The sequence below is a fragment of the Telopea speciosissima genome, chromosome 6 (assembly GCF_018873765.1).
Source record: "Telopea speciosissima isolate NSW1024214 ecotype Mountain lineage chromosome 6, Tspe_v1, whole genome shotgun sequence".
NCBI lineage: Eukaryota > Viridiplantae > Streptophyta > Magnoliopsida > Proteales > Proteaceae > Telopea > Telopea speciosissima.
The window spans coordinates 59,460,256-59,478,326 of NC_057921.1; the positions used below are offsets into that span (position 1 = coordinate 59,460,256).

The 18,071-nt window shown below is 39.6% G+C and overlaps 1 protein-coding gene across 1 annotated transcript in view; it reads right to left on the reverse strand.

The window, feature by feature from the left end:
* Positions 1-1,320: 1,320 nt before the first annotated feature.
* The window catches only part of LOC122664589 (NAD-dependent malic enzyme 59 kDa isoform, mitochondrial-like), a 28,589-nt gene continuing 11,838 nt past the window's right edge, over positions 1,321-18,071 (reverse strand). The window contains exons 6-19 of the mRNA XM_043860468.1: positions 12,643-12,703; positions 11,305-11,408; positions 11,136-11,219; positions 10,887-10,993; positions 10,644-10,743; positions 9,958-10,071; positions 9,715-9,780; positions 6,100-6,172; positions 5,903-5,989; positions 5,623-5,677; positions 5,264-5,335; positions 3,149-3,211; positions 1,773-1,887; positions 1,321-1,518 (exon numbers count right to left, since the gene is read on the reverse strand). Of these exons, the coding sequence (XP_043716403.1) occupies positions 1,447-1,518; positions 1,773-1,887; positions 3,149-3,211; positions 5,264-5,335; positions 5,623-5,677; positions 5,903-5,989; positions 6,100-6,172; positions 9,715-9,780; positions 9,958-10,071; positions 10,644-10,743; positions 10,887-10,993; positions 11,136-11,219; positions 11,305-11,408; positions 12,643-12,703 (1,173 nt within the window). The 3' untranslated portion in view covers positions 1,321-1,446. The remainder of the gene's footprint in view (positions 1,519-1,772; positions 1,888-3,148; positions 3,212-5,263; positions 5,336-5,622; positions 5,678-5,902; positions 5,990-6,099; positions 6,173-9,714; positions 9,781-9,957; positions 10,072-10,643; positions 10,744-10,886; positions 10,994-11,135; positions 11,220-11,304; positions 11,409-12,642; positions 12,704-18,071) is intronic.

An 18,071-nucleotide genomic window follows, 5' to 3' on the forward strand; every position in this document is an offset into this window, starting at 1 on the left:
AGCGGAGAGAGAGAGAGTTTGGGAAAGGAGGAAAGTGGATTGAGGATACGGGGAGGAGAGGGGGAGAGAGTCATGGAAAGTGAAGAAACAGGGGAGAGTTTGGGAGAGGGAGAGAGAGAGGGAGAGAAGGCATGGATTTAGTGCAGGGTCTAGCATCAGGTTTCGGCATATAGGATCGGGTATCGACCATCATGGATATACGTACAGATTGGAACGTATCGTCTGGTTTGTATCAGAACCGCAAAGCTGATTATAAGATGATTCGGTTGGAACCCAAATTGACACCCATAGATGCCAGACATTTAGATGCGTAATTGTATTCACAATTTGTGTATATAGTTTGTTTTTTGGTAAATAAAATTTATTAATTCTAGAACAATGTTCCTGAAGAATCGTACAAAAAAAGATTTAAACATTGGGGTGGGGTTTGAAACGAAACAAAATTGTCTTGAATAGAAACCCCAAAAGAAGCAAAGCAGTCCGCTACTGATTTGACTTCCCGTAAGATGTGCTTGAAGTGGATATCCTCAAACCACTGGGCGAGTTCTGTATATAGTCCTCAGTAGTGGAAGTAAACCTAATGAGCCTATGTTTACCATTTTCAGAGCCTCTGCACCTATCGTCAGTGGCAGAAGCTATGGCTTTGAAAATCTGTTTTGTTGACCATTGGTAAATGAAAGCATATAGAATATGGCCTTTTAGAGCGATTCCCAGGAGTTGATAAACACCATCACTAAAGTCTGCCCAATCTTAGATCTAATCAGTTGCATCAGATATCAGACAGCTTTCAAGTTATTTCCTGGATGCAACTTCAAAATTTTCCATCAGCAATCAATCTTGGTTGTCCAGTAAGCTAAAAATGGATTGTTGACGCTAAGTTTCACAAATCCCTGATCCGTAGCTCCCAGGCTTGCCTACCCCAGAGACCCACATTTTGTGTCCTTGGGTTTTCAGTTTTATCATCAATAAGATCACAATTTTTTAATTTTAAAAAAAAAGTTTGAGAAAAATAATCTACATTCAAAATTTTTGCTGAACAAAACACATTAAAGGCCAATAAGCTATTACAATCATCAAAGTCATCATTGTCATATAAGAAAACACTTGGATTGATTCTTAAGAGGTGGCATGTTTTTTAAGCCAGTGTCCAAAAAAAAGTGTATCAAAAAGGGTTTATCATATTTGAGAATCTAGGAATACTCCAAAGAGATGAATATGAAAATATATACAAAAAGAAATTAACAATGTCTTCGACCAAAGTTTGTAGACATGATTGGTGAGGAACAAAATGGAAGTGATCATGATAGTACGATTCCCCTATTCTCTTAAATATTTTGAATTATGAGTTTAGGCAAATGAGCCATCAAGAAGATCATTCCAAAGGTAAAATATCAAGATATTAGGTGCCTGAAACTAGCCTGTAGAGGAATTACAGAACTAGGAGACTTATTTCTCATGAACAAGAGGGCTGTAAACAGGGAACCACATATTTTGTGAGACATATTCAACAGTCTTCTCCTGCATCCAACCAAATAAACAAATAAATATGATGCCTAGCATTTTAAAGTTGTACATAGATATGTGCATACATGCAAGTATGTGTGTGTGAGAGAGAGAGAGTATGAATTTTGACCGAACTTGTGGCATTTCATGAGGCCATGAATGCCACAAATTCAAATCACTGGTTGGATCCCAACTAGCCATTTACAGAGAATCCTACATTGTGCTTTCAACTGGATGAGTTAATAACACTTGTTAAGGCTTATTAATACCTTTGACATGTGCATGAGCTCCCTGGGACCCACACCACAGTGCCCTTCAGCAAGTTCTTCAGCAACAGCTGCTCGGATAACAGCTGCTCCAACCTCTGCTGTAATTTGCCTAATACTGCGAGGTGCAGCATAATATTAATGTCATTACATAAGCTAAAACCATATTCCAGTTAGAAGCCCACATCCACATCAAGCATAATGACATCATAACCTCCATTTTGGTTTATCTTAAAATAACAAGATACCAAGAAGGCTGCAAAGCATAGCATGATTATAAGAAATGGTAGCCTGACAAGCACAGCAGCCTCACAGACCAATGACGTGAGTTTTCTGTACTATATTTTTATTTCCTCTTATTAAAAAAAAACCCCAGTTACTTGTGGGCCACCTCATGTTGGTGAAGTCATTGATCTGCAAGGCCACTCCACTAACATCGGCTGTCACACATCATACCAGAAAAACTTTTTAGAGAGGCATTCAGAATCCTATTGAAAGCAGATCATTTAGTCATTACTTTTCTAGTATTTGAATGCAAAGCTCATTACCCAGAATGAAATCATCACTCGAGTGTTCAATGGAAAAAAGGATGTCACGGCACTTAAACCTAAATGGTTTTGCTATTGATAATTTATTTCTGGAATAGAATTTCATGCCACTCCATTTTGGCATGTTTCAAATGCTCCCTTTTTTTTGGTGTGGTGGGGTGGGGTGGGGGGGGGGGGGGAGAGAAGGATTTGAATCTACATGGTCTCCAGAAAGGTCCCTTGTGCTCCAAATAATTTTGCACATTTGTAAAAACAAACTCATGCTTACCATGCCAAAATTCATTCCCCAAACTTTTTTATTTTCAATTTCAATTCAACCAATATAGAGCGTTCCAGTGCACAAGGTTCCCGCTACTGCAGGGTCTGGGAGGGGCAAATGTACACAGCCTTACCCCCTGCTTCGCAGGAGAGGCTTTGAACCTGCAACCAGCAGGTTGCAATAGCACAACTTAACCATTGTGCCAAGACTCGCCCACAATTCAACCAATATGATAATTATGTTTAAATTAATCAACCAATATGATAATTATGTTTAAATTAACTGTACTCTGAAGAACCCAACAGTGTTATTTAGGGATTGGAATCAGTTCCAGGTTAACTCAGGATCGACCAGGATTGATCCCAGTTAACCCCATCATCCCACCTCAAAACTCGGTTGAAATAGGTGTTCCCAGCACCGCTGTGCCTGAGTTTGGATAGATCCAGCTGAAACTCGGCCAAGTTAGCTTGAGATTGGCAGTGGCTGATCCAATGTCTAAGTCCAATCACTAAATCGTCGAAATAAACCAGACAATGAAAGGTGGTCTTCGAGTCACAGAGTTCAGGATATACCTTGAAATAGAAGGGTATAGGATGCCTTTCCGGATATCTTCATCGGTGATATATGATGCAAGGCTGTAAAAAAAAGCACCAATTCACTTCAGAAATTTATATTTTAAGTAAATCAAATTAATACAATATAAAACACATACTCCAGGTAATGTACTTCAAAGGAGCCATTGATGCTAATTCCAGGGGGCATAGTTGCCATGGCGTCTAGGCAACCCAAGGCGTTGGAGAGGGTCCAAATGCAAGGAAACACCAACAAAACGTCCAAGGCGCCTGGACGCTTAGGCGACGCCTTGAAAACTATGCCAAGGGCAGAAATATGGAGGATTTGACAAGCAAGAAACGAAAGGGTCTTCAAGAGTTATGTGTCTCAACTCATGTGGTGCAGTGCAGAACTGGTCTAATAGGAAACAACATTGTATGTTGGGTTTCTACTAGTGCAAATATGTAGGGGTGTAAACATTTCAGAAATCAGGAGTCAATTGGAATACTTCTCTTTTAGCTCCCCAACCTAAGACTATCAGTGATACTTCGGCATCTTGATTGATACTTCAACCAACAATTACTGTCCTCTTTATCATTTGAGTCTTGCTACCCTAACTAATTCTGTAAACAGATGTCCTCACAAACCAATGGTAACATGCTGGCTTGATTGGTAGCAATGGGAAACAGAGCCCAGAAGCATTAACTGGACATTCATTCAATGTGATGATCTCTCATGTGACTGCAGGAATGGTGACTCTGTTAGTTACTGTCCCTCTCTTCCCAATTTTTAAAAAATGGAATGAAGAGTACAAAACCAACCTGGAGAAGAGCCCGACTTTCTCTCATCTGTTTTATTCATCCAATCTCCAATGTGAAACCATGTGCCAACTGGAGCCATAAGAGATTGGCAAGGACTGTGAACTCTAAACAGTTTTTGCATTTCCTCCATCCTCCAACCAAGGTTCCGGCAGTCAAATTGTTAAACAAAATTGGGAAAAATTACCCCAATATTCAATATGATAGTTTCAACAACCAAAATGCAGAGTGTCGAATGGAAATATGCAATATGGTCTGCATTTTTCCATCCTTTGATGGTAACGTCCAAGGTTTCAGGTGGAAATATGCAATATGGTCTGCATTTTTCAATCCTTTGATGGTAACGTCCAAAGTTTCGAACCATGTGCATTTTGGATCATCGAAATTATCATATTGAATATTGAGGCCATTTTTCACCCAAAAAAAAACATTGATGATCTCTTGTTAATGATTTTCTTCTTTTGAAATTTCTTGAAGTTTGGACTCATCTTGGAAATCATGCCAATACATTGTCAATCTGCATAATAGGGGATCACAATGCTTTAGAATTATCAGATCTGCAAATGCTGGTCGACTTTCTCTGGCCGAACTGCAAATGCAAGGGTTCTCAACAATAGGGTTGCAAGACCTACAAACAGTTGTAGACTCCCTCTCTCTCTCTCAATCATTATTTTTTCTACTCCAGTCAGATCTTGAATCGATTGCTCATTTGCTCAGTATTTATCAAATCAGGTTGAGCTCACAGTGATTCATGGAGCTTTCTAGATATGTTAAAAATTTTTGGCCTCCCCCCCCCCTTGGTGGATGCCACTGTTGATTTCCAGGGTCAGATGGGACGAGTGTTGTGTTGAAGAAGAGCGCGTACAGTAGCGAAGGGAAAAAAAACAAAAGAACAAGAAAAGCATAAACTAGCTGCATTTGATTATTCTGTGAAGCTAACACCCTCACACTGATCATCAGTTTAACATTTATATTCCTTTTGTGTCTATCCTAAATAATTCCTTCATTGTACAAATCAGGTGATGGATTTGTAATGAAGTTCAATATATTAACCCTAATCATTGATTACCACATCATCTCAACTCTCAATGTTTGAAAAAGAAGGCAAATACAAACTTCTACATAGAAAGTAATTGCTGGAAAATATAGAAAAATAAGTAAATGCTTTAACTAATCCATAACATGTGGCAATTTTCGAAGAGGTAGTAATTATGGGACGGAGGGGACTATTTGCTTCAGTGTTCTATCAGGAAGCCAATCAATTTAGGCTACAAAAGTAAGAAAATTGGAAAAAGATTACAAAGCAGTTGGGCGTACCATTCAGCAGCTACCTGCAGCATCCCATCTGAAATAAATCGAGCACCTGAGAGAAGAGCTCCCAGACCAACCCTGAATTTAATACAATGCTTCATTAGATAGGGAAATACTGCTAATATTTCTTATAGTAAAAAGAAGAGAAAATGTTTTCTGTCCCAGACGTGGCCTACGCCAGCACTCCTCTGTGCCTGTCTCTTTCCTCCCCCTTATGAAATGATGTTTCTGTCCCTCTGTGGGGAAGGAGAGAGATAGACACAGCGAGTGCTGGCGTAGGCCACGCTCCCGGACAGAAAACTCCTCCCCTAAAAAGAATATGAAAGGTTCTCAAAACACTTGCAAATGGGATAATCATTACACACCCTGGAAACAAATACATGTTATTTGCCTGATTAACAAGGCCTATCTTTCCATTCCCTGCACAAAAGAAAATGTTGATGAATATCATATACATTTGAATGAAAATGTCTAAAACTATTCTGAAGTGCTGCACCAGTCCAAAAATGTGCCCCCTTAAGGTGCAATCCATGCTTTCCTTCTCTAAAATGGAGTGCCAGGGAAAATTATCAACATACAGTTCTAGAATAAAGTTATGAAAAGGAGAGAAAGGGTATAAAATTTGAATCGGAAAGGAAACAATACCAAGATCAACATTTTCAAAAGGGCTCCCACTAGCAAAAATTATGTTTTCTCCGGCATACTTGAATGCTTCAGTGGGTGTGCATTCAGCTGTTTCAGAGAACAAGAAACACAAGAGAATATTCAATAATACAGACAGGTCACAACTAAAATAAATATAAGGCATCCCTGCTTGAATAAATGTGCTTGGAAAGACGAACCCTTCGTTGTAGGATTTGACATTGCAAATATTGCGGGCCTGGGGGAATCTGACTCTTTCATAGCTTTTAGCACCTGTCATAGACTTCCAAAACGATGTCAACCAATACAACATCGAGCCTTATCAATTGTTAAGAAACAGGCACATATTCATAGCACATGCAAACACCAGGTAGAAATATGTTGGCAGCTCCAAAAGTAAACACCAGGTGTCAGAAGTGATGTTAAAGAACCAAAATGCACTTGACTTGTCCATATAACTAGATGACGTTTCAACAACTATTACTGCTAGAAGATATACTATTAAAAAAAAAAAAAAAACTTTAATACAGAAAATATTTTGGTATCAATGTAAAAGTAGTAATGCATTCAGACAAAACGGTTCATATGTCTAAATTGCCAAGCAAATTTATGCCTTGCTGCAGTTGAGCTGACATAGTTGTCCAGCTCAACAATCTCTCGAGGAATGGTGAGTCATCACTATGAGTTCACTGATCTGGTATGTTTGGATTTCTTTTACATATATCAGGGACGGAAAGAATACTAAAAAGGTTTTTTTTTTTTTTAAATATAATTCTAGTTGATTAGGATTATGTTTGTCTGCATAAACATTGCATAGTTTGGACCTCAGAAAAATCAAAACGATGAGTAAGCCTCCTTCCTTTCCAAATGGCTATGGTGAGTCAAACAAAAAAAGGGATATTATATGGAGCAGATCCATCCAAGCTAAGTACTAAAATTTAAGCAAGTTGGACCCTTCTCTGCTATCACTTTGTCAATGGATGACTCCGGAAGGGAAACATGAAACTTCAGCATTTCATTTCTTAAGGAATCAGGAATGAAATAGGCAACTGTAACAGAATCTACTTCCATAAAGATATATGGAATATAAATGGAGCTCATATAGGCCTCTTAAAGAGCCTTTTCTAGATATGTATAGGATTACAACTGATACTGAAGCACAAGTTTCTGATTCTACTTTTGAGAGTAGAAATAAAAAACATCAGCTCGGCTCCAACTCTTAGAAAGCAAGCATTGAATGGAAGGAATGTCATTTATTGATTAGCAATCTCTCTATGCTAAAGGTGCTGAGGAGCAGAAGAGTTTGGTGCTTGGACCATCACAGTTAAGTACCACTACAAGGCTCTATAGATTACTGGCCCCTCCAATTTCTGTTTCACTAATGTATTGCGTAGAAGATATGCCTCTTACAATTCAGTTCCTCTGAAGGATTGGAGGTCACAACTCACAACTCACAATATTATTCTCATAATGACTCAGTTTAGAGTTGTCCTATCATAACCCATGGGAAGAATATATTTTCATGCTTCCATAACCAACAAATGGCAGACAAGGAATTGGAATCTCAAAGCTCTTTGTTTTTTTGGGAGGTGCAAACCATAGTTCGAGAACTCGCGAGATCTCGCCGACTTTCTCGGTTTTTTGAAAAAATGAGACAAGACTTAAGGCGATTTTCAAAAGTGTGAGATCTCGCCGAGATCTCGGATCTTGGTTCGATATCTTGTTTTGAACCATTTTTATTAGCCATCTTGTCCATATCTCGCCGAGATCTCGGGTCGATAACTCGGTTTGATCCATTTTTAATGCCCATCTACCCTTTTAATGGCCCATCTACCATTTTAATGCCCATCTATCCTTTTAATGGCCCATCCACCATTTTAATGCCCATCTATCCTTTTAATGGCCTATCTACACAGGTAAGTCTCAGTTTACGCATGGCACACAGGATTGAGACCATGGTGCCCACGCTACGTACAAGAGAAAGAAGGGTCGCAAACAATCATAGGCTCAAGATGATGACATGAGTATGAACACCATGCTTGCAAGTTTCGGAAGCACGAGTATAGATACTACTAGTGAGCGACAGTCGTGGCATTCATCTCAACCTCATCATGACTATGATTATGACCAGGAGAGCACCGGTTCTGAATATAGTGGCTATGGTCAGTTTGGGCAGTCAACACATGAGTTTGACAATCAAAGTACTGCGTCTGGTTTTGAGCCCATATTCCCAGTCCCAAACCAGTCATACCCATACATGCCTCAATATGACAGTAATAGTGGATCTCACGCCTCAAACCAACCGCCTCCGCCTCTTCTATACCCTAGGATAGGGGAGTTGGAATATGTTGATGACAACACTTATATGAGTGTTGTGGCAAACTATGTGCAAAATTACATCAACACTATGACATGGAAATTCTATGTGGATATGGTTGGGGTTGAATACATTAACATATCACATTTTATGTAACATTTGTTTAAGGATTGAAATATTGTACACTTCAACATTTCTAATGCTTATTTAAGTTGTTTTACATTAATTGAATGTTTTGATTGCTTTCTATTACTAAACTATGTGTAGAGTAGGGTATTTTAGTATGTCGCCACCCTTGACGCCTACCAACACCTATAGTCCGAAGTGAAACTCATATTTGGACTTTGTTTTTACAAAATCTGATAGTGCCATTGTGTTTAAATGGCCTAAAATAGGCTGAATATCAAGTTTCAGACCCAAACTAGGTCTAAAACCCACCGAGATGAGGCTTCGAGTTGGAAAAAAAAAAAATGCACCAACTCGGCGAGATCTCGACTCGACTCAGTTTTTCCCAGAACCGAGTTGGTACCAAGATCCGAGTTTTAGAACCTTGGTGCAAACTCCCTTCTAATTAAACTAGTCAAACAGATACCCAATTTTTCTTAACACACATCTATCATGCATGGAGGTTGGAAATTTAATCATACTATTGTTATGATATACCTTTCCAATAATAGAACATCAATTATCTTTGTCCTAACAATGCCTAGTGCAAATGAGAAATATTGAATATGTTCATAGCCTCTTGTGAAGCATTCTCATTTGTACAAAGAGACCTGGTTCTGCTTTTTCTAGGAATACGAGGTGAGCTGGGTACACCTGAGGAGCTAATGAATGGTTGGAGCACCGCTGCCAGGGATGAAGGGAGAATGGAGATCAATTCCAGCAGTCATTATTTGGGATTTATATGGCTAGAAAGGACTAGTGAAAACTTCAATAATCACCCAGAACCTGCCCACATGGTGGCATCAAAGGCAAAGGATACATTTATCTTTTTGGTGTCAAATTGTAAGGAATTTAAAGGGACTAGAATCACTACCATCAAGTCAAAAAGGTTCAGCCTTTTTGGGTACCATTATATTTTGGTAGCTGCTCCTTCACATAGCTTGATACCAGAGACCTTGTCAAGTACAATAAGTCAATTGCAGTCTTTAAATTTTTTTCATTCTTTTGAATAAAGTTACTTTCATATCAAGGAAAAAGAAACCATCCTCACCTAACCACCAACCCACTCACTTAATAATGCCCACCAAGAAAAAGAAATACCACACAAGAGAAGATGTCAGTACAAATAAAAATCAACGGAGGACCTTAGTAGACTAAATAAACAAACACATAAATTTATTGTTGGTGTGCCCATTTTTATTTCAAGACATAAATTTATTTTCATTCTGGATTTAATTAGAACAAGATCCAATCTTCACAGGTTTATCCTATGATATATACAACAGTATATAGGACAATAGGAGACAAAACAAGGTCATCCAGTTTCACGCACCTCCTCACTGAAAACACCACCAACTCCAGACAAACCTAGAAGCACATGGGGCTTGACCTTTTTTACCTGATAAAAAGTAAAAATATTGTTCAATGAAAACTGGAGCAGATTCATATATATATTTTTTTTTTAAGTAGCAATGAAAGAAAACTGAAGTTGCTTTTTCAGACAACAGATTGTCAAACTGAAAGCAGATCTAAAAAACTAGAAAAATGGCATCAAGGACAATTCCAGAAGAATTACCACTTCAAGAAGACTAGCCCCCTCCCTTAGTCCTTCAATCTCATTAGGACCAAAACCTCTGGCAAAAGGTGCAGCTGCTGGATCAATATTTTCTCTCTCTTTTGTCAGAAGGCCCTGCACCAAAACCCATTCTTCTCAAGCATGAAAGAAAAGTCAACTGGATAATTAGCACAAACTGAATCATTTAGTGTAAAATTCCTATAGTAGGGATCCCTAACATAGTTTCATTATGAAAATCTTTCAATTAGCTTTGCACATGATTCTGAATAAATTTCACATTAAAGGCTTCCAGCAAATGCAAGAAACCCGAATCACTTCTACAAATCTCCAGAAGGAGACGAAGGAAAAAATAATATTTAGATTACTGATTCATTATATCATGGGAAATAATAATTTAAGGGAAAATGATGGCCACGCTGCCGGTATCATGCGCACTCTCACACTCTCTCTTCTACCAGACATGTGGCCCCCTGTATATAAACTCTGCAATGCCCCCTCATGTGCTCCCACTGGCTTGGCAAGGGAAATTCCATTCCACACTGGCACTCATTTAGTTTCCATGCACATGGTACATGGGAGAGAGGCCTGCTAGAATGCTTTCAAAGTACACCACATATACATAAATAATTTATCCCATTTTAACGAGGTTAAGGATGAGAACACAAGAAGCAAGAATAGAAGCATACATCTTTATCCAGTAGCCAGAACTGAGAGTTTTCCATCTCACTGTTTCCCATCATTCTTGAAACAGCCTGCTTGGCCACATTCAGAACACCTATTCCTGCACTGAATCCAGGTAAAGCAATAGATGATGCAAAGTGAAGCAGCAAATAACAAGTCTTTGGAGCTAAGTGAGAACCAGCAGACCAGCAAGAACCATAAAATAGAGAACCAAAGAAGCAATTCTTTATGTGGAATTTCTTAGTTACCTTCCAGCTCCCACTACAACTATTTTTTGTTTCACAAAACCATTCAGTGGTCGACCCTGTGCTCTAACAGCCCCTAGTAGTCCCGCCAGTGCAACACCAGCAGTTCCCTATTAGACACGAATTGTGACAACAAAAATATAAGTATTAAACAAGCATTCAAAACTTATCCCATTGGCAAGCATAGGTGTGAAAGATTAACCATTGAAAAGATATAATTAATTGATCAGGAAACCCCAAAGAGACATTCACCTGTATGTCATCATTGAACATGCAGAATCTATGGCGATATCGTCGCAGAGTTTCAAAAGCCCACTTCATTTGAAAATCTTCAAACTGATACAGTTTCAAGAGCGTCGTATAGCTTGGATAAAAATCATTGAAGTAGGTATTATTATTCTTATTTTGGAAGGAAATGGACCTGTACAATAGCCTTGGGCCAACGTCTGTGAATTGCTTCCATGAATTCATCGATGATAGCTAGATACTCTTCACCTTCCAACCTTGGTTGTCGTAATCCTAGATCTGCAATACAATGAGTTTTATTATATCAAGAAAAAAGAAGAGGTTTACCATAAAAAACCATATGTTCAATTAATGCACTCAACGTCATTTGAAAAGAAAATCAAGGGCTATATTAATTCATACAATGGTGAATGAAATATAAATTAATCAATGAAAATAAATGTTCAAAATATGATAAGTAAACTCACAACTATATAGAATTGAAGTTTTAAATCTTAGTCCCTTTTAGGAAAATTTATCCTTGACATAGAGACAGCTAATATTGAGATACTTTGAATGATCAAATAATCACAAGAAACTTTCCTGAAGGTAAAAAATAAGGGGTAAAGAACAGAAAGGTTAAACAAACGAAAGAAGTCCGCCCAAATAAGTACCTATGCCTTAAACATATAACACATGGACCATTTTCTTATGCAGTAGATATCAAACAGTCTAACATGGAACACAACTAAACCTACAATGCTTGCACTCAAATGTCCTTCCAGAAATGCAAGGTCTTGTCTCTAACAGCAAGGACCAAGATAGAGCAGATGAAGGATGGATGTATCACACCTTTCTTTTTTAAGTTACAGGAACTTTGTTCACAACTACTATTTTTGAAAAGTTCGCCAAATAACCTATTAAAAGACAAATTCAGTGGTTGAAACTTGGAAATGGTTCATCATCATCTTGATATGATACAATTAATGTTAGATTATATGCCGTCAAAATGTGGTTTCAAAGAAACTGCTTCAGGGGCACCATTACCATGCTCACCCAGCACTTTGGTACTTCATGTATTCTGTTGTTCCACATTCAGATCTTCTTCAAAATATTGACATTATTAACCTTAGCTTTAAAAAACAGTGTTCTAATATAGTGAAAGGTCAAGATTGGCAGAGCCTCTATCTCTTTTGAGACGTGACAGAAGTAGGGAAGTGATTGACATTTGGGTCATCCATAAGAAGTTATCTTTTATCATATTGCACGACATAGAATAGGAAGAGCATACAAAAATTCTATATTCACATGGTGGAACAAATGAACACCAATATAAATTGTTCCGTCAACAAACAAATACCAAAGTAAGTATACACTAGGTCCACCTAACCACATGTAAGAGACAATAGAAATAATGATATGGGTTCCTGAAATTAAAATGGAAGTATGGGTCCTGAAGCTATTTCGTTTTAATTTCTGATGAATGTCATCAACCAATTGTAAAAGCAGAAATAGAGTATATGGTTCAACTCACAAAGTTTATCTTCAAGAAGCTTTTCATTGTTGGTACCAACATCAAGCATAACTGGAAGTATCTGTAAGATAAACTTGATGTTATCTTTGAGAAAAAAGTTTAATCAGACACAACAACTAGATCACAGGGGAGCACTCTGTATGAAAAAAATTTCTCCATGAGTGACAACATTTTAAATTAAAGAACACAAATGTTAATGAAGTAGCAAAACATTAGATCTCGCCAAAAAGAAGGTTGTCAGTTTTGAGAATCTCACAAAGCGATAGTCAGCTTCTCAAGAAGCTGAGCTAAGTATTAGTGTGCTTGCAGAGCTACTTTGTTTAAGGGTCCTTATAGCTTGAGCCGTCTCTTCCTGTTTAAATGGCTAGGACCATCTTGTTCTCTTTCTACTGGTAGTATTATGGTGTTATATTGTTGGTGTGTCTCTCTTTTACCCAACTTTTGAATAAAATTTTTCAGTTATCCGTCAGAAAAAAATTAACCTATGTATATATACAAAAATATATAGATGTGTAGTTACATAATTGTTGCAGTGACTCTTCATTTCTTCTAAATGGTTGAAGGATTGGACCATCATACCACAAGGTCAACAACTAGACAATCACAGGGGAAAAGATTTCCCCCGGATAAATATCTAAACTCCCTACATTGATTGGTCAAGCATATCCACTTCCTCATTAGCAGATCCTGAAACCCAAAAGAAAGAGACAGTTATGGTAGAGGTAAGATCCTGAAATCTCTCTGTTAAGAGGATCAGAATTAGAACTCAATGCTTGGATGATTTGAGTCACCCCAAGCACCTCTTTATTTATAAGAGTAATAAAAGAATAATCATATGTACATGAGCAATGTGGGACTAAACCGCATACAAACAACTAAAAAATAAGAGAGGAAAAAAGTCCAGAATACCCCCCACGGTATTCTGGCCCATATCCAACACTCCCCCTCAAGTTGGAGCATATATATCATGCATGCCCAACTTGACTAAGATAGGATGAAACAGCTTGCTACTCAGTCCTTTAGTGAACACATCAGCAAGTTGATCAGTAGTCTTCACAAAGGGAACACAAATGAGGCCGGCTTCAAGCTTTTCTTTGATGAAATGTCGGTCAACCTCTACATGCTTAGTGCGATCATGCTGGACAGGATTATGAGCAATGTTGATGGCAACTTTATTGTCATAATAAAGCATCATGGGAAGATGGACAGCAACACCAATATCCTGTAATAATCCTTTAAGCCATAGAAGTTCACAAATGCCTTGGGCCATCGCACGAAACTCGGCTTCAGCTCTAGACCTTGCCACAACATTCTACTTTTTGCTATGCTATGTGACAAGGTTCCCCCCATAGTACTAAAACTCGCGAAATTTCGGTCGAGATATCGAATATTTCGAGTATCTCGACTTGTCCGAAACGAAACGCAAGTCCGAAATGAAAAAATGCAATACTTCGGAAATTTCGGTCATCTCGTTTCGGAAATTTCGGAAATCTCGGACATTTTTGGCATTTTACACCCACAGAAAAATACCATATTTCGACCGAGATTTCGACGAAATTTTGGTATCTCGAAAATTTCGGTCAGACCGAAACACCAAAACGAAACGAGATTTAGTACCATGGTTCCCACCCACAAAGGAACAATAGCTAGACATAGATTTTCTGTCGGAAGAACCAGCCCAGTCGGCATCAGTATAAGCTTCAACCTTGCGGTGACCATTGGGAGATAAGAGAATTCCCTTTCCTGGAGCAGACTTCAAATACCTCAAAATACGACGGACTGCATCCATATGAGAGGAATAGGGATCGTGCATGAATTGGCTCACCATACTTACAGCAACTGCTATGTCAAGTCTGGTGTGAGAAAGATAGATTAGTTTGCCCACTAACCGCTGATAACCACCCTTGTCAACAGGTTCACCCTCTTTCTCCCTCAGTTTTGTAGTAGCATCCATAGGAGTATCTGAAGGATGACAACCTAGCAGCCCTGTCTCAGTCAATAGATCAAGGACATATATTCTTTGAGAAAGAAAGATGCCCTGTGAAAAGCAAGCAACTTCTATCCTTAGAAAATATTTTAGAGAGCCTAGATCTTTGACCTCAAACTCACGGCCAAGGAGAAGCTTCAAATCCCTGATAGCAGCATCATCATTACCAGTCACCACGATATCATCCACATAGACTATGAGTAGTAACCTTGTCATCCACTCGTCTGATGAACAAGGTGTGATCAGCATTGCTCTGCTTATAACCTGCTGAAATCATAGCCTTATGAAATCTGCTGAACCAGGCCCTAGGTGACTGCTTCAACCCATAGAGAGTACGTTTCAACTTACAGACTTTGCCTCTAGTCCTGTCACCAGAGAAGCCTGGTGGAATGTCCATATATACCTCCTCCTCAAGCTCCCCATGGAGGAAGGCATTCTTTACATCTAACTGCTGAAAATCCCACCCAAGATTTGCAGCACAAGATAATAACACCCTGATAGGGTTGAGCTTTGCCACTGGTGCAAAGGTCTCCTGGTAGTCAACTCCATAAGTCTGAGTGAACTCCTTTGCAACCAGACGTGCCTTATACCGATCCACTGAACCATCAGCCTTCTGTTTGACCACGAAGACCCATTTACATCCCATCGGTTTTTTCCCTGGAGGAAGAGCCACAAGATCCCACGTGCTATTTTTGTGCAGTGCTCTCATTTCTTCCAACATTGCAGCCTTCCACTGTCCATTTGTATATGCTTCCTGCCAATTGTTAGGAATAGAGACAGAAGAAAGAGAGGATACAAAAGCACGGAAAGAAGGAGAAAGAGAACTATACGAAACAAAGCGAGATATGGTATGTAAAGTGCAAGTCCTAGTACCCTTGCGATGAGCAATAGGTAGGTCGGAAGGAGAGGGATTACTAGGAGATGAAGGATCCGGGTCTGGAGCCAGCAATTGGATGGGTATTGGTGCTACAGTAGGTTGCAACTGCCCTCTGTTGGATCTGCCCCTTGTATAGGTGATGATGTTGGAGTTGTCGATTCTCTTCTGAAATTCACCAATAGTCCTCTGGACTAGATTCAGCTCCCCCTGGATAGGAACATTAACAACACTATTTTCTATGGTCTCCCCCTGTAAAGGATTCCCATCAGATGAGGGAGGGACAGCCAGAGGAAGTTGGACATCCAAAGTAGGCTGGACAGCAGCCTGAGGAACCTCTGGTATAGGAATCTCAAAAGGCACATCTTCACTAGAACTCTCCCCCTGAAGAGGTGGCGAAGAATAGTAAGAAAGGGACTCAAGGCAAATAACATCCATACTAACCATGGTACGGCGAGAAGGGGGATGGTAACACTTAACCTTTCTGGGTCAGAGAATAACCCAAGAAAATACAACGAAGTCCCCGACGTTCAAGTTTGCCAGGAGATCTAGTATCGCTAGCATAACACACACAACCAAACACCTTAGGGGGCACAATAAAGGAGGAATTTCCCATTAAAACATCAGAGGGGCTGCGAGAGGTAAGAACCCTAGAAGGCAGCCTATTGATGAGATAGGCCGCAGTGAGTACTGCATCCCCCCAATATTGAGATGGGACATTCCTCGTAAACATCAAGGCCCTGGCCATCTCTAACAAGTGGCAATTCTTTCGTTCTGCCACACCATTCTAGGCAGGGGTATCAACACAACTAGTTTGATGAAGTATGCCATGGTCAGCCAAATATTTTTGAAATTGTGACTCTGTATACTCTGTTCCATTATCACTTCTCAAAACCTTGAGAGTAGCCTGAAACTGAGTTTGTATCATTTTATGAAAATGCTGAAAACATGAAAAGACTTGATTTTTTGTGTGCAAAAGATACACCCAGGTATGCCGAGAATGACAATCAATGAAAGAGACAAACCAACGATGGCCAGAAATAGAAGGTTTACGACTAGGACCCCAAACATCAGAATGCACCAAATTAAAACAAAAAGAACTCTTTTTATTTGAAATAGGATAGTTTGAACGTGTCTGTTTGGCCAGAACACAAGCCTCACAAAAAAAGTCATCTTTAGTACGAAGGGTAACCAAACTAGGAAATAAATGAGCTAAAATTCTTAAAGGGGGGTGACCTAACCTAGAGTGCCATTGGTAAAGTTCAGAAGAGACCATGGAGTTCTGGTGTGGTGGAGAATGTAATGGTGGTGGAGAGAAGCGACCGTCATCAAGCAGGTACAGCCCACCGTGCACTTTACCCAATCCAATCGTCTTCCCAGACTCCAGATCCTGAAACACACAATGAGAAGGAAAGAAAGTGACTTTGCAGTTAAGATCACGAGTAATACTACTAATGGAAAGAAGGTTAGTAGTAAAGTTAGGAATGTGCAAAACAAAAGACAAGGGAAGAGAGGAAGTGCAGTTGATGATCCCTTTTCCAGAGATGGAAGAAAGAGAACCATCAGCCACCTTGACCTTGTCTTTCCCAGAAGTGGGAGAGTATCTATGAAACAAACTAGAGGAACCGGTCATATGATCTGTAGCGCCAGAATCTATGATCCAAGGATGGGAAGCTATAGAAGCACAATGACCCCCAAATGCAATACCCGACCGGGCAAAGTGTGAACCTAAAGGAGCAGGGGAATTGGCAGCATAGTTGTCACGGCGTCACGGCGATCCAAGTCGGTTGAGGGGTGTCACATCGATATATCGACATGGCAACGAGCATTTCGACCATGTTTTATTTTTTATTTTCTCTATTTTTAATGTTTTAATAGATGTATACTCAAGCCATGTTTTATTTTTTCTCTATTGTTTCTCAAGTTTTAAGAAGAAAATTCAAAAATCGAAGAAGAAATCGAAGAGGGAAGGAAGAAATCGAAAGAAATCGAAGAGGGAAAGAAGACAGGAAGAAGAAATCGAAGAGGGAAAGAAGAAATCAAAGAGGGAAGAAGAAATCGAAGAGGGAAAGAGAGACACGAAGAAGAAATCAAAGAGGGACGCCATGGCGTAGGTCGCCATGCAACCTTCTCCAGCGCCAGGACGCCATGACAACTATGATTGGCAGTAGCTGATGTAGTAGAGGCAGCAGCAGCAGAAGACCTGAGCATACGTAGGAGTGCCTGTAGATCATCCTGGGATAGACCGGGGTCAGTAGCAGGGGCTGCAGTAACAGTCTCAATCTGATGGGCCTTGGGCTTTGTCTTTGTCTTGGTCTTGGCAGCCTGTTTTGCTTCAAAGTCAGTCGGTTTCCCATAAAGTTTCCAACACTTCTCCTTGGTGTGGTAAGGTTTGTAACAGTACTCACAAATAACAGACCCTGTAGTAGAATCACCAAGAGAAGCAGTGCCACTAGGTGCAGGAGTGGCAGGGGCAGCGGCCTGGAGAGCTGACCTATCAGTAATAGGAGGGTGCAACATGGCAGCCCTACGGTTTTCTTCAGAGGAGACCAGGGCATAGGACTGTTC